General features: G+C 45.7%; 1 protein-coding gene across 1 annotated transcript in view; it reads right to left on the bottom strand.

Moving 5' to 3' along the window:
* Positions 1 to 24,811, bottom strand: part of XPO6 (exportin 6) — a 34,345-nt gene extending 9,534 nt beyond the window's left edge. Inside the window, 15 exon segments of the mRNA XM_009872285.1 lie at positions 144 to 288; positions 1,433 to 1,525; positions 2,254 to 2,413; positions 3,431 to 3,500; positions 5,277 to 5,369; positions 6,129 to 6,237; positions 8,386 to 8,495; positions 9,181 to 9,307; positions 13,228 to 13,681; positions 17,609 to 17,686; positions 18,103 to 18,182; positions 18,184 to 18,245; positions 21,239 to 21,436; positions 23,797 to 23,909; positions 24,727 to 24,811. Coding sequence (XP_009870587.1) covers positions 144 to 288; positions 1,433 to 1,525; positions 2,254 to 2,413; positions 3,431 to 3,500; positions 5,277 to 5,369; positions 6,129 to 6,237; positions 8,386 to 8,495; positions 9,181 to 9,307; positions 13,228 to 13,681; positions 17,609 to 17,686; positions 18,103 to 18,182; positions 18,184 to 18,245; positions 21,239 to 21,436; positions 23,797 to 23,909; positions 24,727 to 24,778 — 1,944 coding nt within the window. The 5' untranslated portion in view covers positions 24,779 to 24,811.
* Positions 24,812 to 25,383: the final 572 nt, after the last annotated feature.

Below are 25,383 nucleotides of genomic sequence, written 5' to 3'. Positions count from 1 at the left end.
CACGATGCATTTGCCGTGGCTCTGGCAGACACACACCCAGCTCTCACCCTGCAGCTCCGGAGCAACAGTGTGGTCCTCAGGGGACCACAAACGCGAGAGCACGGTCACCCGAGGGTTGGAAACTCAGCCCCTGAGGAAGGTACCTTTGCGCTGATGAGGGGTGTGATAGCCTCCAGAGCTGTGGAGACGAGAGAGATGAACTGCTCTGGGTTCTGACGGTGAACTTCGCTGTAGAACTGCGCCAGCCAGTGTGCGTAGGCTTGCAGGGCTGCCAGGGACTGCGCGTGGCTGTGGAGAAGCAGAGCAAAAGAAAGATATACACACTCACACACAGGGAAAAAGGGACATGAGCACGGCTGCTGCAGAAAGACATGAGCCCCGAGCAGGCTGGGTAGTTTTGACAGCATCCTGGCAAAGAGTGCTGGTATTCTCAGACAAAGGCAGCAGCTTTTTCTTTAAAATTTGGTGGACTATAACCGTACTTTACGGTGGACCTGGCCACATTGGGTTAATGGTTGGAGTCAATCTTCCAACCCAAATGATTCTACGATTACACTTTTGGCATCATCCGCAGAAAACTTAATGCGAGTAACTCAGGATTTTTTAGAAGAAATCCAGGGAACTATACAATGAAGCCTAGTGGGAGTTTTCAAGGTACTGCTACACACGCAATTGCAAAGGAGAACCAGCACTTAATGTGTTCGAAAGGACAACTTTAAACTGCTCACAAGTGGCAGCTGGCAGGAAACAGGTTTGTACTGCACAGCCTTAGGAATGGAAGGTCTCTACGAGGCTGCTTTAGAGGGCTGTTCTATTCCTAGCAGCATCAAGATTTCCCACTTAACGTCAGCTTCCGGATCGAAGGCACACGTTTGTTTCAGAAACGGCTCTCGTAGCTGGAGGGCGCATGTCGGTCTTGGAAGCCAAGGGCTTGAAACCTCAGACTAGGAAAAAAACACCTTTTACCTGAGCCATACACCTGACTTGGTAGCAGAACATTCATAAGCTGGAACTACATACTGATAGTGGATCCATGTCTTAAAATATGACTCTTGTAATGCTTCCAGCATCATTTAATCATGCTATAGAAGAACTAAGCTTTTACAGCCATCCCTATAGGGCAGAACAACAGTTTGCTTTTTGAGCCAATGTAACAGGCATTTTTACTTCTCATCATAAATACATTTTTCTTTAAATAACCTGAGTACATCAATTCGAGGGAACAGTGGCCCCAAGGCTGGCATCAGCCTTGACCTTTAAGAGCTAAAAGAAGGAGCCCTCCTGGTTAGCCAGCAACCACGAGGGAGATGAGCTTTTGACATGTGCCAGGTAAGCGGTTAGAGCACCAGACCAAGGAAATCCTGCGCTTCCTTGACCCCAGAGAGGCACCAAATCTGGATGCAATCCTTTGCAGTGCGTATCTTGTACTCACACATCGATAAGGTCCGGTTTCAGTACAGACGGGACTGCAGTTTCGATGTTGTACAGTTTAATCTGGGATCCATACAGCGTTACTTTGACCAACCTGGAAGTGAATAGACGTATGGTAACGCAAAGGGACCGCAAGATGGATACACACACAGAAAAAAACACCCGAACATCTTATCTGAGCACAGCTCTTCACAAGCCTGTGTTGGTATTTACACAAGATTTAGACCATTTAGCTGAAAATAGCTTAGAGCCTGTTTCTCTGTGATAAGATGGAATATGCACGATATTCCTGCATGGAAAATGAACAAACATAATCAAGTCAGCTGTGTAAAGCCCTGAAATGCTGCAATTTGCAGCCATGTGCTAATTAAGCATCTTGGACGGGAAGAATGGAATGACATCTGCCTTTCAGTTTTCACAGGTCTTTTCATTTCAGGAAAGAGATTCTGGTGATGTAGCTTTGAGAGATACAACTCTGAAGTAATCAAACTCTACAACTCATTAAATTGCATCACAAACACAGGTGCTGGAAAACAAGTGCCCCGTATTAGTTCTTTGGTTAAGGATTGAGAGAGCCATCGGGGAAACTTAGCACTGATGAATGTAACAATTGAGGGTCTGGCCGTGGAGTTCTTTGTATCTCAATTTAACCAAAATGAGGGGAGACAAAGAAACCTCAGCATTCACACACACAGACACACACACAGACACACACACAGACACACACACAGACACACACACAGACACACACACAGACACACACTGCAGGGGTGGCAACTGCTCCCTGTACCAGTGAAGGGACAGCAGACTCCAGTCCCTTACCTCTCCACCACTGTAAGGGCATCATTGAACCTGGCAGCAAACACGTCCCCAATGAAATACTCCGCTAGCCGGCCGACAGCCTGCAGCAAGGAGCTCAGGTCCCTCAGGGAGCAGTGCAAACGGCGGCAATCGTTCTCGGCAGTGATGTTCAGCCTGTGACCTGAAATGACATCACCATTCATTAGAAGTGAAGCCAAAAGACCTATACGGAAATAATCACTTGTGCTAGCAGCCACGGGCTGAAAACTCACACTTTAAAAACTTTGCGCAAGGAAAACCATAGAATCTTGTGACTAATAAATACAGCTCCTTGGGATGGGAAACCTAATTACAGAGCTACAGGAAATGCAAAGTTTATTCTAATTACATTACAAGCATTCTTCTGAAATGAGCTCAGCAGCGGGTCATGGTTCAAGTTGAAGCACTGTCCAAGTGACTGAGACACTCAAAGCGGGTACAAGTAAGTTCAACTCTTCCCACTGTCACACCTCCTATTCCTCTTTGAAAGCTGAAATGGATGTAACCAACTATTTCAGCCTTTTGCACGTCTCTTTTCTTCTATTTTGTACTAACACCTATATAAAAGGGAGCCTTTTTGGGGTATCCATTGATGTCAAAAATCGACGCCAGCTCTGTGGAGAAGACCATTGCCTGGACTCAGAGAGCACTGCTTTGTAAACTACTTCATACATGAAGACCCCTGAAACACCAGCTAGGTAAGTCTCCAAAAACTACTACTGCATCCTAAATACTTCATCTTCTCATTGACTCACAATAGTTTTAATTCAAGCCTAAATAAAAATGCTCCCACAGTGGACAAGCTCACACCAGCTTTGAGCCCAAAGCGAACAGGAGTGCAGCCTTTCTGGATATAAGTTTTAGTGGGAGGAAAAAAGGGTGACTGTTATCTAGCCATGTTACTGTAGTATCTGTGTACCTGTTCTTAACACATTTCAAGTACTAGAACAAGGGAAGAACCCTATTAATAAAAAAAATAAATCAAATCACATGATTAGGTTTCCATCTGCTATTGCAGTTTAACTACAGAGCCATTAGACACCACATGTGTACAGATCCTCCGCAGAATACGGAAGAAACAACAGCAAAGCAGGTCCAGAGGTTTTTTGCCACCAGCTATTCAAAGAGCGAGGAGGCAGAGCTGGTGGGGGGTTATTACCTGTCCCTGATGTGACCACAAACTGCTGAAGTCCCAGGTACACTTCCAAGTTATCCTGCAGAACTGGAAACTAGAAGAGACAAGAAATGAGAGCATGATTTTTGGGGCTTGCCAGACAGTTAACACTCAATTACTAATGATGGCTTTCTTATCTCTCCCTAATGCCTTCACAAAAAGACAGACGGAAAAAAGTTGCAAGTCGCTAGGTTCCAGGTTGATCCTGCTCATCACAGCCTGCTTAGGATTTGAGAGGTGTCGTGAAAACAAGAATCACCTCTCTTGAGGCACTTCCCTGGAGTAGCTCTACTTTTCCCACAAACACCAGCAACAGGCCTGAGAACACAGCGGTGCGACAAGGGTGAGCGACGGCAGAGCGTGCCACCAGCGTGAACATGTGGATGGGTGGATAACCCCGACTGAACCCACTTCAGCTGAGCCGCAGGTTATGCTACCATGGTGGGGTGTATTGTGGCCGCAGACTAGGAACCAACCTTCTAACCAGCTTTCAGGCAGCCACGGTGCTTCAGTGATCTGCATTAAGAGGTTATTTGTGCTGTACCTGAATGCATTGGTACGCGTGCAGGACAGAATTGCACATCAAGCTTTTCCTTGCAGTCACCCCACCAGAAAAAGAATATTTTCCAGCCCTTTCAGTCTGGTATAGTTCAACTTAATTCTATTGGCAAAAGTCACTGCATTTGAGGCGGATAGTTTTATAAAAGTTCACTTCATCCACCAGCAGAAGGAATTACAGCCTTTCATTGTCCAGTGTGGGACAGAGTAATGACAGCTGCTGTACATTGTTTTAATTATTTGCTACCAACAGCCTCCCTGTTGCACTTCACAGACTACTGCGAGAAGCATGAGAAACTGCTCGAGCATCCCCCAGACTATCCGGTACACAAAACCAAATTAACGCAGGGCTCAAGAAAACACTTGCTATCCTGTGTCTAACATGCTGTGCCTAATTAACAGCTGAGTGTCTTTGTGTAACTGCAAGAGGAGAACGATTTTACAGAAAAAAAAAACAACCCCAACAGATAATCTTCCTCATGTTAACGTGTTACTTTAAGGAAGCCACATGCTCTTCACCATATGACCCATATGCTCAGTGTAACACTGCTCCATTTGTTTGCCTCTTGCTGACTCACACCGTGCCACCAGGCTGCAGAGGAACTTCTACTTTCATACGAAGACTATTTTGTTTACTGCTTCAGGGTTTCTAGTGACAGGCTCCTAGTGCTTAGCTCAGCCAGGATGTTTCTTAAATAAAAATATCAATTAAGAAAGCAAGAAGCTAGATAGCTAAGTGCTACAAACCCATGCAACTTTTACGTCACCGATTCTAGTGACAGCAGTGGCATGACCTGGAGAGAAGCACTTAACTGTGTTTATCAGATATAATTTCCAATCGTCTGAAGCACTCCTTTCAGCATCTGTATCTAGCCTTTAATTTAAACAAAGATTTCACTCTCCTTAGAACCCTAATGACACTCTCATCTCTTCAATTCACAGTGCTGCCTCCTAACAAAAAGGCCAAGACAGACAGCAGGGAAGCTGCCAAATATTTCACTCTTTGAAAGATGGGAATTTCTGAAGAGCTGTGTTGAGCAAGAAGAATTCAAATCCTCACTGAAGTACCCTCTTTAAAACACACCAAGAAATTTGACCAAGCCAAGAAAACAAACTTTTCCCCCTCAATTTCTGGCCTTCCCTTGCCAAGCTTTTGCATTCCAAACCAAGTCTCTCTTTTTCCAGCACCACAGCCTCTACCAAACAGCTTGCAACAAACTCCAGCAGTTGGTGCTCATTTCACGTTGCACTTTCAGCCTGGAGAACTACTCACCAGCGTGGAGAAGGCATGAGTTGGCAAGAGCTCCATGACTTTTGCGACCACTTCCAAGCTCTGGCGCAAGTACCGCTGCCACTCAGTCTGCTGCTGCGGGAAGAAAAACAGAGATAAGCACAGCACCTCGAGGGACAGGGAGAGCTTCTCGGAGGACAGAGAAGCTTTTAACTGATGCCTGGGACTAGTGTGCTCCATTCCAGAGCTTGCCTTTTGCAGACACCCAAATACTTAAGAGATACCGCTCTTATGATTCTCCTAAGCTGTTAAGCATCAGATGGAGAATAATTTTGCCAACTCATGCGGATACGTCTCCCTGGAGCAATAAGGCACAAATTTCCCTCCTAAAGCACAGGTAGTGCTAGGAGGACAGGCACCCCTCATGCGGAACAACCCACCCTCCCAGTGCTCTGGCTTTATCCATTTTGGCCACCTTTTACATTTAACAGCATTGAGATGATGTTTACCAATACCGAGTTAGGAGGAATAAGCTTAAAACAAAAGCACCAACAATAGATACAGCTTAAAGCTTTTGTCTCAGAGATACTGCAGCACCTCAATTCCAAAGCAACCAAATCCCTCCACAACCAGAACTTCAGTATCTATATTTTTCCCCCCATAAGAACAGAGTTAAAAACAAACATTGTATCTTTTCAGCACGACATTAAATATGTTTTTGTTAAAAGCATTTCACGCTGTTTTAAACCTCAGACCCCACCCAGAACAGAGTGAAGAAGCAGCTGTCTAGCTCATATTCCAAAGCACAAGCTCTGGGAAAGACATGCCAGGCGTTATCAGCACGAGAGTTAATCTCTGGACCCAGGACTGCCCTCGTTCAACTCTGCTCCTTACATCATCATCCAGGGTCTCGTCATCCAGCTCCTCCAGCTGTGCCTGGTTATACCTGAACTGGATCCGATTCAACACCTCCGTCAGCAACAGAACCAAGGCGTCTTCGTACCTACGGAGAGGGCAAAGCAAGAGCTTGATAAAACAGTTCTGCAGCCCCCAGCCCTTCCAGCCAAGAAGGCACATAGAAGAGACGACAGTTTAAAGGGGACCAACTGTAAAGAGCCCGCAGCACCACTCTACAGGGCCACTGAGGAAACACTGAGAGGATCCTGGGATTAAGAGTATCATGTTGTTTCGGGTCACACGCTACCTGCAAGGAAAGAGCCTTGGTAATATCTGATATTCCTCTACCTCTGAAGGGGTGAACCATTAGTAACAGAAGCAGCCCCAAACAGGAGAGGCAGGAGTGCCTTGCCAGGAAAAACAGCAGATGTACGTGACCAGGAGGCACCAAGAACCTCTTGTTGCTTAAGCTGCTCCTCAGCAGCTTGTCTGGTGCACGGCTTTTGGCAGAAGCAGATGAAACAGGGCAGTTACTGCTGCCCATCTCCAACAGAGGCCTCCACTTCTGCCATTTGCTCTGGTCCTGCGCTGTTGGCTAAAGAATTCAGGCCTTAGTCCCCTGCAACAAAGCCAGCACTTTTTCCACTTGCACTGTAACAACTCAAGGCATGCCACTGCAAGGTCTCTTTTCATCTCTTGGAGCTATGAAGACTAATCCCAAATTGCAAAATTAGCACCGAGCATGCAATCATTCCAGGTGCCACGGCATCAAAGTTCGGGGACTCTGAGGGGGTTTTGTTGGTTTGTTTTAAAAGCTTCCTTTCTCGAAAGAGCTGGGGTCTGATGCAAAAAGTCACGTTCTTTCTAGGTGAGATTAGGTGTGAAAACGAGGCATTAGCCCACGCTAACAGAGCGTGATGCGATCCAAGGGTGAGACCAGCTGGCCGTGTCGCTAGCCAGGCGGCTGAAAGCGCTCTGAGCGAGGTGGCTAAATCACCACCTTTTCCATAACTGCATGGCACAACTCCGGATTCAGCAATTTACCCAGCAGCCAAAGCCATGACGTGAACCAAATGCAAAGCTTGTAAACCACAGAACAGGAAACTTCATGCCGTGGTGTAACCGCTGCTGGGCTGTCAAACTGCGGCATTCACACGGGTGCAGGAGGCTGGAGCTGTCGAAGCTGTCACCAAGGACACGTAGTTCTGACAAAACAATACAAGCTTCAACCACTTAGATGGTTTTTATTTGTTTTGTACTCAGATATATCTCCTAGGGACAGCTATTGTTTGTTATAATTTTCTGCGTAGCAAGGTATTTGATACTAGCCAGACGAAGAAGAGGAGCAGAACGCCGAGGCAGAGTTCAACAGCAGCAAATCAACAGTAGATTATAACAAAGTTCAGAGACAAACAACTACTACTTGAGAAATTAAAAAAATCGCAGTTCCCATGCTGAAAGGAAGGGAGCCGGCTGGTGTGAGCTAGTTCCACATTTGCTCTCTGTGGTTACGATGCCAGGGCACCTTTCAAAAAACCAACCACTTGTATTTAGCGTGCTCAAGGGAAAGAAGCTTCCTTCCGCGCTTTGTGAAACATAACACAGCACAGACCACAGCGCTTTTAAGCCTCCAAAACTTGAACGAGATACTAGTATATTCACCAGATTTTTTCTAAAATGACAGTAAAGGGACTTTTATCAAAAGAGAGCCACCCATCTCAGGATATGGCATCTACAAGGGAAGAGCTGCCAACGCCTCTTGCAACTGCCACGGTAAGCAAGCAGAACTTTCAACTTCCACGCATGGTCTCTTCGATATTTCTCAGAATCACCTCCTCTGAAATAGGAATTTTTCAATCCTAATTAAATGCAAAAAGTTTACTAATTCATTAACTGGCTGTATCAGCTGTGTGATCACTTACTAGGCAACTTCCTCTGCGGTCTCCTCCTCTAATATGCACTAAAGTGTGCTCTAATTTTTGCGAAAACGTATTCCAGTTCTATTTTAGCCTGCAAAGCTTTCTTTCTCCGGCTGCTAAGTTCACCCATAACGTATGCAACAGTTTTTCTACCCGAACTCAGTTTGAATTCTTTTGAATGAGTGTGAAACCTTGCAGTTTACAGTTGTTATAATTTACAATTTTAGAACAAGAAAGGACTCAACGACGAGTGAAGCGGAAGTAAGCAACAGCTTATTTCTCACAGTCCTTCTAGGGTTAGGCTGCCCCATCCCAACAGCTTCCTGACTGCTCACCTGTTGAGTACTGCTTCTTTGTCTGCCAGACGACTTTTAATTTTGCTAGTCAGGTAGTCCAAGAAGAGTGTCCAGATGTCTAAGCAAGAAAAGTAACCTTCATGGGTAGGCTGAAATACACCAAAATTCACAGTGAGTATCGAGAGCTACGACGAAAATACGAGTTCACGTGTACTCCAATCCACGGGAAGAACTTCATGCTTTATTGACAGAGTTCCTAGGAGGTCACTGGAGAGATGTGTAGCTGCCAGAGGATAAGCAAGAGCTTTTGCACGAGTGCTGAGCAGTCAGGAATCACAAGGGTGGTCTCAGCATTAACCTACCCCATGGCTTGCTGCATCAGCTTCTGGCATTTTATAAATTGTAACATGTACCAAAAGCCACAAGGTGGGTAGTTTTTTTTTTTTAATATTAAAACTAAAAGTTACAAGGAAAGCCTCAGATACAGTAAAAGCAGCGGATCTGGAAAAAAATCATCCCCAAACAAAACCAGAAAAGTAGAGAGATTTTTCCAGACAGTATTGTCCATTCCAAAATAAAAACAAACCAAAATATCAGACAAGTTGCTCTTGCAAGGTAACTGCATGTGCCCTTTGTCTCCAACGCAAGAGCACATTAAAGCCTTTTCCAAGTCCCCAGCAGTACTGGGGGAGCACCAGTAAGACAAGTTAATCGTTGGTTTGGGTTTTTTTCCTGGGCTAACCTTAGGTATCAACTTCAGTGGGGAAAACAAGCCAGCCCTGCTGTAGGGACAACAGAACAGACTGAGGAAAAACCGATGTCACAGGGCTGTACCTGATGGAAAGTGTATTTGAACAACAGTGCCAGAAATTCAACCACGGGGAACTGGGAGTAGGATTCGATTCTTCGTAGGTGGACGCTCACAAAGAGACGGAGAAAATCCGTAAACTTCTCAATGTAGCTGTAAGGCAAAGGAGAAAGTATGACTGAGAAAACATGAAGGATGCCACAAGGGAAAGCAATTTCACTGAAACACTGATAAAATGGACTCAACCCCCTTTCATTAACAAGAAAGTTACAAGTAACAGCCAGTAGAATAATTAAAATATAAAGCCCTGCAACAATTACCTACAGGACGGGCAACCCTTCATTCCATTAATACCTGAAACAGCAGAAAAGACAGTCTAGTCAAAAGCAACTTTACTATTCTGGTATAATTGAGTCCAACCAGGCCTGCAAATAAACACAACCCTCCCCCTCCCCAACCCTAGAGAAAGAATTTCATAGCAAAGGGGTCATCTTACTGATGTAGCTAGGATTAGTGAAATCAACTGTACCGCTGAGGAACTCAGGAGGAAGCAAGAAGTTAATACAGGAGTTAGCACCAGACATGTTACATTTACACCGGAGGGGCGGGAGAGCCGTGGAGCCGAGAGCTGGAAAGGACGGTTTCATCTGCAGCGTGCATCTACTATCCTCGAGTTCCTGAGCTGAGCCCAGGCTTCTGTGACTGAATTCTACTATAGAGACAAAGTGTGGGACTACTCAATGCTTAGGATTGTACAAAGGGAAAGTCCAAAAAGAAGCCTGTTACCAAAATTTTGAGTCTGGCAAGAGCGTGACCTCGGTGCAAGCACTGAGGGTTCCTGAGTACGCAGCTGGGGAAAAAAGTAAATCCAAGACCACAGCACGGTAAAGGTTTTATTGGGGAATAAGAACACACCCTGCACAACATAAGCTTCATCGAGGTTCGAAATAATTTTTGTATCATATCAGAAAAAGCGAAATACTCCATCGGTACGCAGGACCAATGTGCTGCTGCATCCTAGACGGGCAGCAAGAGCTCCAGCAGCCCAGCGTCAAGGCTGCGCACGGAGAGGTCCATCCTTCCCACGCGACAAGAGCTCTGGCACGCAAAAGAACTCTGAAATTTTCTTTTAAATATATAGTAAGGCTTAGCAAAGAGTCGGACACGCATGAACAGTCTGGTTTTACTGTACTGCCCTGCTCTTCTCTTCTGCAAACTGGTGGGTTGCATTTTGGGGGGGGATGGGAAACTCACAGAATCAAACAGAATCACAGAATGTCAGGGGTTGGAAGGGACCTCAAACGATCATCCAGTCCAGCCCCCTGCCAGAGCAGGATCACCTACAGTAGATCGCACAGGAACGCGTCCAGGCAAGTTTTGAATGTCTCCAGAGAAGGAGACTCCACAACCTCCCTGGGCAGCCTGGGCCAGGGCTCTGGCACCCTCACAGTGAAAAAGTTTTTCTCTAATATTTTTGTGGAACCTCCTATGTTCCAGCTTGTACCCATTGCCCCTTATCCTGTCATTGGACATCCCTGAGCAGAGCCTGGCTCCATCCTCCTGACACTCCCCCTTGACATATTTATAAACATTTATGAGGTCACCCCTCAGCCTCCCCTTCTCCAGCTGCAGAGCCCCAGCTCCTTCAGCCTCTCCTCACAAGGGAGATGTTCCACTCCATCATCCCTGTGGCTGCGCTGGACTCTCTCCAGCAGTTCCCTGTCTCTCTGGAGCTGAGGGGCCCAGAACTGGACACAATATTCCAGATGTGGCCTCACCAGGGCAGAGCAGAGGGGCAGGAGGATCTCTCTCGACCTACTAGCTAACTCCACTCTTTCTAACAAAAACTCACTCAAGACCAGGTGCATCACCAGCTAACGAAGAGCTGCAGCCCTGTTGGCTATTATAGAGTCTACAAAACCACACGATACTTGGAATATGCAAAAAAAAATTACAGTTCCTTTTTATTTGGCACTGCTTACTCAACAAGAGATCACCAACCATACCCAACCACAGATCGAACTCTTCAAAAGTAAAGCTAGCAATTAAAGAGGGGGAAAAAAAAAAAAAAGAGAGAGAGAGCTCAGACTCAAACATCTCCTTAATTCTTTTCCTTTTTATCTTCTAAAGAGGATCTGATCCAAAAACAGTTAAATTCTTACTTAGTCCCTAGCTCTGTCAGCTCCAAAGCCCTTTCTCCAACCACGGAGCCACTGCTTGGATCCTTACTCGCCATTTAGGAGCTTCATGTTCAAGCCCAATACAAAGCAAAAGACAGTTTAAGCTGACTCTTTTCTTGGACTAGTCTGGGCAGTATCATCTGTGTTCAAGACCACACTGATTCTGTAACAGAACCAAAATAACCAGCGCGAGGCAAGAGAGGGAAGGACAGGCTCCAGGGCAGGCAGGTTCTGAAGACAGTGATCTGAAATCAGCTTCTTTGGCACCAATTGTGTCCAGGATTTTGTTAGTCCAAGCCAAGACGACACTTTCATGCGGCAAGTCCTTGAGGTTCAGACATAAAAGTAGAAGCTATGCCCTTAAGTGACAAAAGGAAAATCCTCACATCCTTTTCCACAGAGAGGACAGCTCAGGGAACACTGCACTCCTCCAGAACCCAGCCGGATTTTTCCAATCTCCAGATCATCTTCCTCACATCCCTATCTCAGATCTTGTGAATGAATAAGGAGGAGTCTCACAGACGCCAACAATCTCTGCAGACAAAACATCTAAGTGGCAGAACACAGCGACGTGGCAAAACCATCTCTGGCCACCACAACCTCAGACCTTCCACAGCCCGGCCAGCAACAGCTGCTCACTGACCGCTTCCGTAAAAGAAAGAACAAAGTTAAACAAGGGACTGCGGATTTCCAGGAGAGTTCTCCTGGTTGTCTCGTACGTAAAAGTGGCAGATTTCTACAAGTCTTATTTCTAGGAAGCGAGAGATATTGAAGTCAGAGCAAATTAGTGAAAAAAAAAAATTAGCATGTAGAATTAACTGTTAAACAGAAGTGACAAAATTTACTACCCTGAAGTTATACGTGTGGAGAAAGATACAGAAAAAGGAAATTCTACAGAAGAAATATGCAAGTCATCTCTACAAAAGGACTCACGGATTTTTCTTCCTAAATTATTTTTTTCTCTTGAGTGGATATAAAAAGATCACACCAGCAAAAAAGCACCAAAAAGCTCTAAAGCCTTGCTGCTGCATCTGGGAATAGAAATTTTATACAGCAGCACCAGAAATTTATTTCCATCGCTGTGTATCTGCAGCAAGATCCTGAGTATGTCTGCGCAGTCGCGACCCATCTGCCAGCCTGCAAGAAGAGGCAGCACCAAGTCCTCACCTCTTCCACCACCCTGCCAACACGTCGGGTTCAACCGCTCAACACCACAGCAAGGCAAAGTCTCACCTTCTCTCCTACAAGCAGGAATATCCGATAGGGGGGAAAAAAAAAACAAACAGTTGAGCTGGTTTAGGCAACAGGGATGGCAGGAAGGACAATATCCAGCCTCCCAAGACGCTGCCACTTCCCTGCTGTCCCCAGTCAAGCCTCTGCGGTGTAAAAAAATAAAAGATAAGAAATAGTTGTGTCCTAATGAAGAGCATGAAACTACTTCTATTTACTTCCTAGTCCTGACTCGCAGAGTATCTATCCACTCTGTGTACACCTGGAGTTTAAGCAGAGAAGGCAGATACCGACCAGGAGAGGGGACACTGCGATGTCTTTACCTCTCTGAGCCTCTTCTGTTTTCTCTTACAACTGAATGAAGGGCAGGTTCAGCTCTTGTGCCACCTCAGACCTGCAGTCAAACAGTAACGAACGGGGGAGAGGGGAGGAAGAGGACAGGAAAGAGTACAAACCTCTGCCACCACGGTCCCTTAGCAAACTCAGCCCCTTACCAGAACCTTACCTGTGGGCACCTACCTTCCTGCCCGTCTCCCCCAGCACAGTACTCTGAAAAAAAGGTGATTAGACACACCATGCATGACCGCAAAAAAGGGATTCAAGACAGTCCTTCAGAAAGTGAGAGGCCCTAGCCCAGCTCCTTCGCTGCTCGGTTGCTCTTACCTTTCATCCAGCTCCTCTAGCCGGCTCTTCACCGTATGGGCGTTGTTCTCCTTGGTAATCTTCTGCAGGAGGTAGAAAGTCTGCTGGAACATCCGTAGCAAATACTCTTCAAATTCCATAGGCACACAGTTCTTGGACATCAGTTCGTTGATGCAAGACATAGCCAAGACGCCGAGCCGGCCGCGCTCCTGCCCCAACACCGAGTTCTGGCTGCTGCCGTTGACCGAAGACATCTTCCGAGCGCGGGTGTCGCAGCCAAAGCGAGCAAAGTGGAAAATGGTAGTGAGGAGCGACGGAGTGATACTTGTAGACAAAGGGATCCAGCTGAAGAGGTGTGCCAGGCACTCCAGTGCCAGGGAACATATATATTCGCTTTCTGTGTCAAGGATGGGGATTGGCTGGTTCAATAATTTGGCTGCACTGGGACTCTGCAACAGGCTACTTAAGAGGTCACCTAGGAAACAAAGCACACACCTGCATTACAAATCAGGGGATTACCTAATGACCTTCCCATGGTGCGACTGGCTGTAAAGCAAAAGGCATCAGAGCCTCTGGGTTCAGCAAGTTAGGGTACAGGGATTCATCCAAGATTAACTTTTGTATTCAGGCATCTTCCGAAGTTTTTGTTCAGATCTCAGGTCAGATCAGAGCAGCTGACTGGACAAGCAGAAGTTTAAGCAGCAGCTCCTCGCAGCCCTTCTGGCCTTACCGGGAAGCACCCTCACATCATGCCTTGGAAAAGAGCAATGCCATGGGGTGGTTTTTAGGATTTTTAGGTTTTATTATAAAATTCACTCCCCTCCTAAGGTCAAGCATGCTTGATGTAAGCTTGTACAAGCTTTCTGGCACACTCATGTTACACTCAACCTTGGCAGAGTTGCTTCTGCTTGTGTCTGACAGCTTGGAGGTGAGGTAAGAGCAGGTGTTTCAAGTCAGAGCAAAAACCTTACGTAGTAAGGTACCTTTTCTCAGTGACCAGAGCCCACGGGCAGGCACAGATCACACTCCTCAGCCTCCAACCACTCACATTACAAAGGTTTCCCAAGAATTCTGCACATCCTCAGGATTTACTTGCCATGACTTTATCCATCTCCAACTGAAGCCACATAAACTTAATTATTGCAACATCCCGTGACGAGTTCCACAGCTTAACTACACACTGTGTAAAGCTGTTTTTATGTGGAGGTGTCTAAGCTGCTAGTTTCATTTCCTACCTCCTGTACCCAAAACAGGGAAAAGAAAAAAAAACTCTTTTCATTCACCTTCTATGCATCACTCAATAGGTCTTCTACTGAGGCTCCTCGTTCCCCATTTCTTTGAGAGAAAAGTACTTTCCTTTTTACATGGAAGCCATTCAATACCAAGTCATCTTTACTACCCTTCTACAAAGCTTTTATTTCTACTGTACACCAGTTGATACAGGCAGACCAGGACTGCAGCAACTATTCAAGGTGGAGAGGAATCTTACTGCCATACAGCACCACAGCAAGTATCTATTTTTGACTGCTACCATCTGAATTTTTCTGTAGAATGACCAGAAGTCATTCTACAAATGACAAAGACCACAATACCCATACTAAAGGCAAGTTTGGAGTAATGCTCTCCCTGCCCAAATGCAGGCTACCCTTATCTGTGGTGCCTTTCACCTTCCGTTTGCCCAGAAACGTGCAAGATCTTCCTGCGGGTCTTCAGGGATCCCTTCTTCACCGAGCTATTTCTGCAGTACTCAAAAGCAGGCACGATTAATAGATTCCTCTTAAGTCTCCAATTTTCACCGAGATCAATGTCACACATCCCTAAATTCCTAACTCCCAGCCATGCCCAACCGCTGTTTCTTTCTCCTTTGCTCCAGAAATTTAAGGCATCGTGCTACTTCAGCTGAATGAGAATGACCCCGCACTTAGTCGCAGTATTAAAGCAGCCCCCTTGCATCACTCACAACTGTACATACACTGCAGTGGACAAACTGCTTGTGTTGGGCTTTAACAGCAGCAGACGTCGAAATGTCCAGTCCCGGAAACTTCACAAAAATCAACGAGAATCAAAAGAACCTCATATTTTAATCCATCAGAAACTCTAAATTGGGTCCCGGTAACTCGCAGCAGTTGGTCTGAGCGCTTTGCACCCAGTTAAATTACTGAAGCTCAGAGTCAAAGGGATTTTAAGTGCTCTTTGGCATCTTGGTAAACAGGTGATAAAGTTACAGGACCAACTGCACTAAGGCACAAGGAGAAAACCCTTGTAGAGAGGCTGGAATGAGCCTCCTTCTGCAGAAGTAAGTGAGTGAAAACAGCTAAGGAAGGGATTCATCAAGCAAAGAGCTATAAATCATGCAGAGACAACATTTGGAGGCTGAAACATTATTGCTGAGTAAATTCTGTAGGGGTTCAACAACTCAAATGTTTCCCAATATAAGGCACTATCAGAGTTCCTTCGCTTAAGTGGTAGGAAAAACAACTTTAATGTTGTCTTCAAGTGCTATTTAAAAACTATGCAAGACTTGCAAGTATCCGTTTCACTCTGCTTCCCTGTGCAAAAAAGGAAGCATAGGTTTTCCAAGTTCCTAAAGAGATTTGGGCTCCAACAGACATCAAACATTTCCACAGACTCTGAAGCTGACTTTGCCCTTTTGGAACAGCTTTAATCTCACCTGAATGTAAAGAGAAAAAGGTGGTAGCCTCTTCTAAGCAACAAAAAAGTTTAAGCGACACCAGTGACTAGGAATACTTTGCTGCATGAACAAGACTCAAATAAAACAATACGCAAGTAAAAAGATTTGGTCAGCTTAGATTTCAAAAATTTTAAGGACAGAGGGAAAAACTAACATCTCCAGTGGGGAATCTTCTGGAATAGTTTCAGCTAAACCCTTGTTTGTCCCATGCATTCACGTTATTCACAAATACAGGCCAGTAACCACGCAATGCCATGACTGCCACTCACTGCTCCTGACTTGGTTTTTTTTGTCCATCTCTAAGCCCTGTATGTTCTCCCTCTTAGTGACTCCATCAATGCTCTTGCTCCACTCCACGATCTTTCAACCAACCATATCACCAAAGAGTGACCCAAGGGACATTTGGTTAATAAAGAAAATGAAGAACAAGAGAGAAGAGTCCTTGACAAAATGCAGAAAGCGAGCAAGAAGTGGACATGACGGAAGCGACTCTGTGCTGTTCTGGTCTTCAAGAACCTGAAGCACAATCAGTTTGAACATAGAGAGAGCAGTTAAGGCAGAGGACAGAAAGAAAAAACAGAGGAAAATGTCAAATAAGCAAGTTTGCACAATCAGGACTCAATTAAGCCTGGGGGGACTGTTAGCGTAGTTTTAACTGCTAGCAATTATCTTGAAAATACACAAGAAGTTAGTTTGTTTGTTTTCCCTGAAAGAGGAGAAAGGACAGACCAAGAACAGAAATGCAGTGCACTTTCACTTTGAGAAATACGATCTGAAGTCACGAGGTGACAGCACAGGTGGGGGAAAAGCTGCCTCAGCACAAGCACCATCCAGCGATTCACCGAGGGGCCGGGAGGACACCCTTCCACTGACAGTCAGCCCACAATTTGTTCCACTGTTTGTTTGGGGTTTTTTATTAAATTACAACTCTAGACAACAAATCAGAGGCTTTCTGGGTCGTATCAGTTTAAATTACCACCACCTCAGAACAAAGTAGTTCAGGTTTGGTCCAAGGCAATTCTGGAACCCGCTGCTCTCTCCTGTAGGAATGGCCTTGGACGCGCCTGTGTCAACCAGCCCCTGTCAGCGTGTACCTGGGCTGACCAAAGCAATTCGAGCCATTTCATACAAATTGAGCCTCATTCTCAGCCCAAGGCATCTGCTACCAACAGCTGGTACAAAAATAAATCAGCTTTTTAGCATGGAGGACTCCAATCTCACACAACATCGCAAAGTACCGAGGCTCTTGCTGCTGGGGTGGGTGAAGCTGCCCTCTCCAAGGGGCATGTCAGCTCTTACCAAGCAATACTCACAGTTTTGGGTTTTTAATATTTTGTTCAAATTAAGGCTAGCTACAGCTAGCGCTTACAGCGGAAATCGGTAGCAAACAATAGCAGCCCACTGCCGTTAGGGCATTCTGCATCGACACTTCAGAAAGCTTTCTGCCACCTGAGGACACAAAGTGGCCGTACGCACGCTTTTCAATGGGGTGGCATTTTCAGTGGGGCAGCATTTTCAGTGGGGCATCTCCTGCAGGGGAAATTGCTTCTTCATGGAAGGTTTGTCTTCCCAGCCAGAAATCTGTTGGCCTATGTAAAGCTCTAGGAAAGGGTTACTACAAGAGGTCAGACAGTAAAGGAAGGAATCCATGCCTGATATTGCAAGTTTAAGTACATGGAAGTATCATTTTGTAGCTTTAGCCACCCTTACCACTTTCTCCTGACGTTGGGGATGGTGGCGGAGTGGCAGCAGTAACACTGTGCTTGTCCCAGATGCTCTCCAAAATACCTGGCCAAAGAGAGATTTTTTTTTTTCAGAACAGCCTGCTGAAAGACAGCTTGATTTAACAAACATACTGGAGACTGCAAGAGAACACGGTAGAACACCTCTTTAGCACTCTGACAAGGAACATCATCTCTCGGTGAGCCCAGAGAAATTACCCAGTGCTTACACGCACACAACCCCAATCCCTCTTCAGGAAGAGGGGGACATATGTGGCTGTACAGCTGCTCTGCTACACAAGCTCATTTCATAGCAAGCTGACCCAAACGCCTGCACTTAGGGTTGAGTGTTCAAGCTGCAGGAGCAGCCATCACCTCACCCACACATTATTTCACCAAGCTCAGAACACGTGAGCTCGCCAGCATCCTAGGGACGAAGCAGGAGGATATTTGTTTCGACGCTGCAAGCGCAGTAGCTCATACCTGTGAGGAGCCCAAGCACTGTTTGCACCTGGTCGAGGAGCAGCTTGCGTAGCTCTTCCTTCCGGGCTACGCTCAGATCTTTCTTCCGACGTTGTTTTCAACATGATCAGTCCCAGAGGAGTGGTCACAGGAGACTGAATTAACTGAGAGGAAACACACACAGCAATGCCACACGTGATGACAACATTCTGCGAAGCTCTCAGCTGACAAACAAGGTTAGTAACACGACGAGCGGTTTGCAAGCACTTCAAGACTGAGGGAGTATCAGTTCCCACAGTTTGCAGTGCTGCACGCCAACGGAAGAGAACTGCAAATATTCGACTCCCCGAGACCTAACCTACCATGTTGCAACAGCCCAAGTACCATGGGAATCCCTGGGGTTTCGAGAGAGCTTTCATAATGTCATTGCACACGGTCTCTGTTTCAGCGCGTTTACCAGCATTTGTTCCTCCTGTTTACTGCTTTCTGCTGACGCCATCACCTCTCAGAATTGCCTCAGCACCTGCGCTTTCCCCACGTAACAGGGCTGCCAGCTCGGGTCGGGAGCCTGCACCGTCAGCCCCGCAGTGTCCCATGAAGAGCCCATCCCCTCCCAGAGCAGAGCTGCAGCTGGTACTGGCTGACGCAGGGATACGACCTCTTCTTGCATCTGTATCACACCTCAAACTGGGCACCACATTTACTCAAAAAAAAAGTGACTTTCTGCACATTCTGTCTGTGGTGGAATAGGACCAGAAACAGTAGTGTTTTCTTTTTTGCCTTCCCTAGTCCCTGGGGTATTAAAGACACATTCAAGTGGGATAAAGTTTTATTTTCAGCTGAAAATCACCACCGCTCTTTTCTGTTGACGTGGAACACCCAATGCGATTCATCCACTACTCCTTCTGGGAGAAAAAAAGCCTAAAGCCAATCACAATTACTCCAAGTAATCCTTTAAGTCATAAATTCTGTAACACAGGCTGACCTCGGTCCTAATCTCGCTGACCCACCAAACCAGAGCCACACCAAGTCAACCTTCCTCAGGCTCCACAGTTTGATGAAACACATGGAGGGAAAAGCCCATCTGAAAGCTTCCAAGTCTAGACACTCTCCCCTGGTGAGGCCCCACCTGGAGTACTGTGTCCACTTCTGGAGCCAACAGCACAAAATAGGACATGGATCTGCCGGCGGGGGTCCAGGAAGGCCACCAAGATGATTGGAGGGCTGGAGCACCTCTGCTATGGGGACAGGCTGAGGGAGCTGGGGTTATTCCGCTTGGAGAAGAGAAGGCTCCAGGGGAAGCTAAAAGCAGCCTTCCAGTACATGAAAGGGGCTACAGGAAAGCTGGAGAAGGGCTTGTTACAACGGCCTGAAGTGACAGGACAAGGGGCAATGGCCTGAAACTGCAAGAGGGTAGATTTAGATTAGATATAAGAAAAAAACTCTTCACCATGAGAGCGGTGAAGCACTGGCACAGGTTGCCCAAGGAGGGTGTGGATGCCCCATCCCTGGAGGTGTTCAAGGCCAGGATGGACAGGGCTTGGAGCAACCTGGGCTGGTGGGAGAGAGGTGTCCCTGCCCACAGCAGGGGGTTGGAACTAGATGATCTTCAAGGTCCTTTCCAACTTTAACCATTCTGTGATTCTACGCAATTTCACATCTCTAAAGAAGTAGCACCTTCTACATAAAATTATTGGGTTTGCTTCATGACAGCACCATAGCCCAAGTTACTTTTCTTCTCCATCCCTTCACTGGTTCAGTAAAAGTTTTAGAGACTACTCAGCATACTGGGATACAAGTTAATGCTAAATAATCAAATAGTTGCTTCAAATTATCTCAGAAGAAAGTCTCGAGGGAACACTATTTGCAGCTTTAAAAGCAAGTCATTCTGTTCATGTGCTACTCTATTCTGAGGTCTTGAAGTTTAGTGAGTTTTTTCCACTGTCTCTGAACATTTCTGGGAGATGTCTGCTACAGAAAATAATTTATGGGAACATATCCCTCTGAAGTTAAGTTCACAAGAAGAGGCTTCAGGAAAAATGGATACCAAATGCGGGCCCTGCAATCACTTGAGATAACCTCCAAAGTCCTAGAGGAGTAAGTAGAAGCTCAGAAATTCAAGTGATCCAGGTGAAACGAAAGCCCAGACTAAGTGTAGACGGTTAGCTCAGAGTTCTTAATGACAAATTGACAGTTCTGGAAAAAAAATTGCAGCATGTCGCAACTACACGATTACAGAAAGCTATCAGACAAGAGATCTCACCAGTCAGTAACAAGCTCTGTATGCCGGGTCAGCAGTTTTTAAATTTTGCAATTAAAAACAGATCCATCTGTCTTAACGGATAAACTCCTGACACTCGGGGACTTTGAGATTTATTTCTTTTTTTTTAAATAACTGCCTTGTGGTTTTGCTGCGGGCATAGTTGCTTTCGAACCAGGTGATTATGTCAGCAGAAAGAGCCTGTGCAGCGCTCCAGTTTACACTCGGTGTCTTTAAGGCAATTATGAATGATTTTAAGAGCACTCAAACAAAAAGAGGAGCTTTGCACCAGCCCAGCTGGGCTCCAGCAGCAGCGAGCTCTTAGCCTGGCTCAGGCTTCACTGGGGAGATGCTGAATTACGACCAACATTCAAACTAACAGCACAGTCTGAGCTAGGATCATCAAATACATGCTCTAGTCGTCCTGCAAGAATCCTCTTAAATACCCCAACGACCTTCTAGTAATGCCTTTACATTACAAGGTGCCAGTGATTTTAGGGTATTTTTGGCCCTTTGGTAAAAAAAACCAAAAAACAAACCTCAAATAGCCATGTTTGGGGACTTTGGAGAATCATTTGGTGATACATCCATAGCTTTACTGACTTTTAAAGAACAACCCACAGCCCCTTCATTTTCAACAACTACTTCTAAATATTTAAAATTCAGAGTGCAGATGACACTTGTTGCACAGTACTTGTTCCTTTGTCAAAAACAAATTGTAACACTAGAAAGAAATGCAATACGTAGGAAGCTATGAGTTATTTGCAAAACTAAAATGGAAAAGGAATTTAAGCAGCAACTTTGTTTTTCATGCAATTATTTAGTCTTCCTCATGGGAGAAACAAAACAATGCCTCTCTGTGAACAAAATCAAGTTCTCCCTTTAGAAACTTCTTACCTGCAAGATGTTAGTGAAGAAGTCATGGTAGAACATTGGCCAGTCTTGCCGGCCGATATCCACGATGACCTTGCAGAGTTTGTTCCTGATGAAGTAAGGCAGAGTTTTGTGGTGAGCGAGAAGGAGCTTGGGCAGGCAGCTGCGGATCTCCATTTTGTCTTGAGACGGGACCCCAAGCCACATCTTATTGATTAGGTTCTGGAAAAGAAACAAACGAGCTCGTCTTAAGACACGCTTCACTGAAGTCGAACAGCGAGAACGCGGATGGGCAACGCGGGGACTGAGCGCCCGGCAGAGCTGCTGTAGCCTGGCTGGTTGAAAACTTCAGCATAGATATACAGATATAGATATTTGACAAAGATCAACTTTGCTGCCACGGGCAGAGCTGTAGATAAGGAAACAAGCCGGTACAAGCAGGTTAAACAGAAGACATTTCTCTCTTGTTACAGCTCCGACACAGGGCAAAGAGCTGAAATTTAAGACGCTTTAACTGCTCAGCAGCCCAGCTCCAACCCCAGCTGCTCTAACAACGTGTAGGGGGGTGTGCACACCAAGCTAGGCAGAACAAGAGCAGCCTGAGAGGGCAAACCCCGCGCCGCTAACTTGGGGTGAGCTCGGCTACCTAACGGGCTGCTCAGACAACCGAAGTCAGCGACAGTTTGAGCTGCCGAATAAAAATTGCCTCTTGCAAGCCACACAGCACGTAGGGATCAGCACTCACAAAAACCCACCACAAGCATCTCAGGTTTGTAGAAGCTCCTCCACACCGTTAGCTTCACAAAAAGTGGGTTTCAGTGCCCCAGAAATTGCTACCAACAGGTCTTTTAGCACACCATCAGTTCTACTAACTGGCAAGTGACAGCAGCCAGCACGTTACCATTCCAGCTGGTTGTCGGTCAAGTAGAACTGGCTGCCCCATGTAGAAAGTATCTGCCCTATCTCTTAACCGTGGGCACCTGGATTTTCCCCTTTAAAAAGGGGAAGCACAGCCTTGCAAGGAGCAGAAAAGGGAAGCAAGTTTGGTTTTAGATGACTGACACCACCCAGGTCTCCTGAAGCTAAGCTGGAAGGTCACCACCAGAGCGGCTGCCTCGCCGTGACAGGGCACCGCAAAAACAGAAAGCTTTTAAGTCCACTTAAAGCCGGGCAAAACCCATCAGAAGGCAAAGCTGCAAATTGCTTTCCTGCCACGCTTTGATCCCATTTAGGGGCTCTGGAGCATTAGGAGCTGAGCCTGTCAGGGTAACTAGTGAGGAGGTCTGCCACCGAGGCAAGGTCCGTGCCCATCTGCAGGCACGCGGCTTGCAGAACCCAAAAAAAGCAGGAGATGTCGCAAAGAGGTTTGTTGCAGAAAAAATGGAAGATTATTTATGGTCAAAGCAGATCAAGCTCACAGCACAGAGCTACGGGTTCACGGTGTAGAGGTACAGAGGTATATTTATACATTAAGTTCCTCAGAGAAGTTGCTTTTTCGGTTTTCTCACAGAGAAGAATCAGAAATATTGCTTAAAAACAACGATGACGCAACCGAACGAGAGTTCCTTGATGCAAGTCCAGATCAAGTTTCAGAAGCTCCAGTACAACGAGTGGATGCTTGAGCTTTACTATTCATGCTTTAAGGCCCAGCGAGTTTTGTCCTACTTGCTTGACCTGGCAGTGGCAGCTTTCTCCACCTGTGATACGTTCTTGGGAAGACGTTCCCTATTCCAAGAGTTTCATCTGGAAGGAGGCCATGAGGGTTTTTACTGCAGATCCACCATTCACTGCCTAGACGTTCCAGAAAATACACTATCCTCGGGAAGTTCTGGGAATGATTGCTGTGTTTATACACACACTTTTGCTGACCTTCAGTCCTCACAGAGAGCTGAAGACTGATGAAGTTTCGGACTACAACGGACCATGGCTACGAGGACCAGTCGAACACGCAGCACTACAGTAGTTTACTCTGGAAATTCAAGTTCCTCGAGGGAGAGATCCTAATCACTCAGCTGAGCCATGGACTCGCATCTCTCACTTTACACTTGGACAGTGATTTCTTTATCTTACTTAGTTCTGGGAACAATTATTTTTTCAGTACTAATTTTTTTTTTTTTTTCCCGCCCTAGCACATAAGCTCGTGGGATGTAGTTCAAGGGAATCAACCACAATTATGAGATGTCAGAAAAATAAAAGCCACTCTGTCTTCCTTCTCTGCATTAAAGTTTGCAATAGCTAGTAGCAGGTAATCATGCACGTATTTCTGACCGTAAAAGACGTATAAAAGCAATAACACTCCAGAAAGCATTGTGCAGAAAACTCAGGCAGCCTCTGAAACTGCAGGTAATGCATACTTGGAGATGTCAGGAAATTAATTCTTCAATTTGTGTAAAAAGATTCCTATTCTCCTCCTCTTAGCTTGCCATTAAGCAACCTCTCTAGGACAGAGTAATAAAAGCATCTTTTATCACTGTACTTACCCGGGCTAGCATTTCAGACAAACGTTTTCAAACCAAATCGATTGCAATATAAAACTGCAACAGACAGAAAATGCACTGAGCAGGCAACAGGACACATCTTACCTCAAACACAGTCAGACTGTACATCATCACATAGTCATTTCTTGTACTCGACAGGAAATAGAGGCAGAATCGCCAGGCTCCTATCTGCTGGGCAAAGTTATTTAAAAGCTCCTCTGAAAAAAATAAAGTATTAAAGAACTGCATTAGAATCCTTTAGCTGCAAACAAATGCATATCGATGTATACTGATAGCACAATAACTGAGAGTGGAAGAAACCCCATACGAGTGACCCAGGGAGTTCAGGGAGTGACCCAGACAACCTGGAGGAGGGAAAAAAGCAAATAAAATCATGCTCAAAAAAATTAAAGAGTAATTTAGGAATAGGCTTTAATGAAAACAAAATAGGTTTGTCATTTTAGAATACAGACTAATAGTTCCTTATTCTTCTTTAATACTAGATTTCTGGAAGAAGGCTTTTGGGCTGATGACTCTTTTGGCACTGAAGTGAGAGACAGAAGTTTGAGGACAAGAGCAAACAGCCTGTTTACAGCCATTAACCACAGCTGGGAGAAGCTAACCCAGAGTACCTGTAAGATCTCTGCTGGCTTTCAGAAGGACATCTTTAATAAGACCAGCCTGAAGAAACCAATAAACAGGCAGAGAAAAGTGTAACATCCTTCTCCTACCCTAAACAATTTACTACCTTTGATTAAAAAAAAAACAACCTACATCTCCCCTTGATTAAAAAAAACACCCTACATCTTCACGCTCGCAGCAGTAGATGCTTAATAACATTATCTTTTGGAATCTCCAAAACCCAAACTCCATAAAGTCTTTACTTCAAGTTCGTACAAAAGCAGGAGAGGCCAAGATGCCACTTCAGTGTCAGATGGAGCATTTTCAAGCACTGTATTTGTTCAACCTAACCAAGCGACCTCTGCTGAGGTGGGCGGGCAGCAAAACCATCCTTGAGGAGCAGCATGAACTCACCTATCTCGCGTTTCCGCTCATTCGTTGTGCAATTGTGGAAAAATTCTGTCATGAGACTCTCCAAAGCCCGAAGCGAGGCCTCTTCAGATGCCTGAGGACAACATTAAAGGAAAGAGTTAAAAGGAGCTTCCACTCCGACTCGCCCTCAGAAGATGGGTATCATTCCTGTCACAGGTGCACCCAAAAAAACAAAGGAGCACAGAGGCCAGCTGGAGGGAAAATAATCTGGAATTTAAACTGCTCCTTCGTGTCAAGTAGAGACAAGATTGGTCCACAGGAGGTGAAAGCTCTGGACATGAAGGACCATTTGCTCAGCCACGAGAGCTAACAGAAACACTAGGAGAACCTTCCTTTTTGTTTTTTTATTGGTGGCATTTAGTAATTTTAAGGTAGCTCGCCCTTGTCCAGTAATTCTCACGAAGATGGCAAGTTCAAGTGAAGATACTTTTAGATGCTGAGAGGTAACAAATACAGCGATAGCACTGGGGAGCACGAACTTTGAGAGCACTCCTGACCCCTATTCCTGTCTTTGCCTCAGCGTCACACTGCACCGCGCTGTTGCCTGCGACACCGAAGTGCTCGGGACGCCGCAGCTTGAAAGATTAAGGAGTTTCCTGCACTCTGAAAACAATATACAAGTATTCAGCACTTTGATTC

The sequence above is a fragment of the Apaloderma vittatum genome, unplaced genomic scaffold (genome assembly GCF_000703405.1).
Source record: "Apaloderma vittatum isolate BGI_N311 unplaced genomic scaffold, ASM70340v1 scaffold9890, whole genome shotgun sequence".
NCBI lineage: Eukaryota > Metazoa > Chordata > Aves > Trogoniformes > Trogonidae > Apaloderma > Apaloderma vittatum.
The sequence above is the reverse complement of the archived record's forward strand: the minus strand, read 5'-3'. Positions and strand labels throughout refer to the sequence as shown.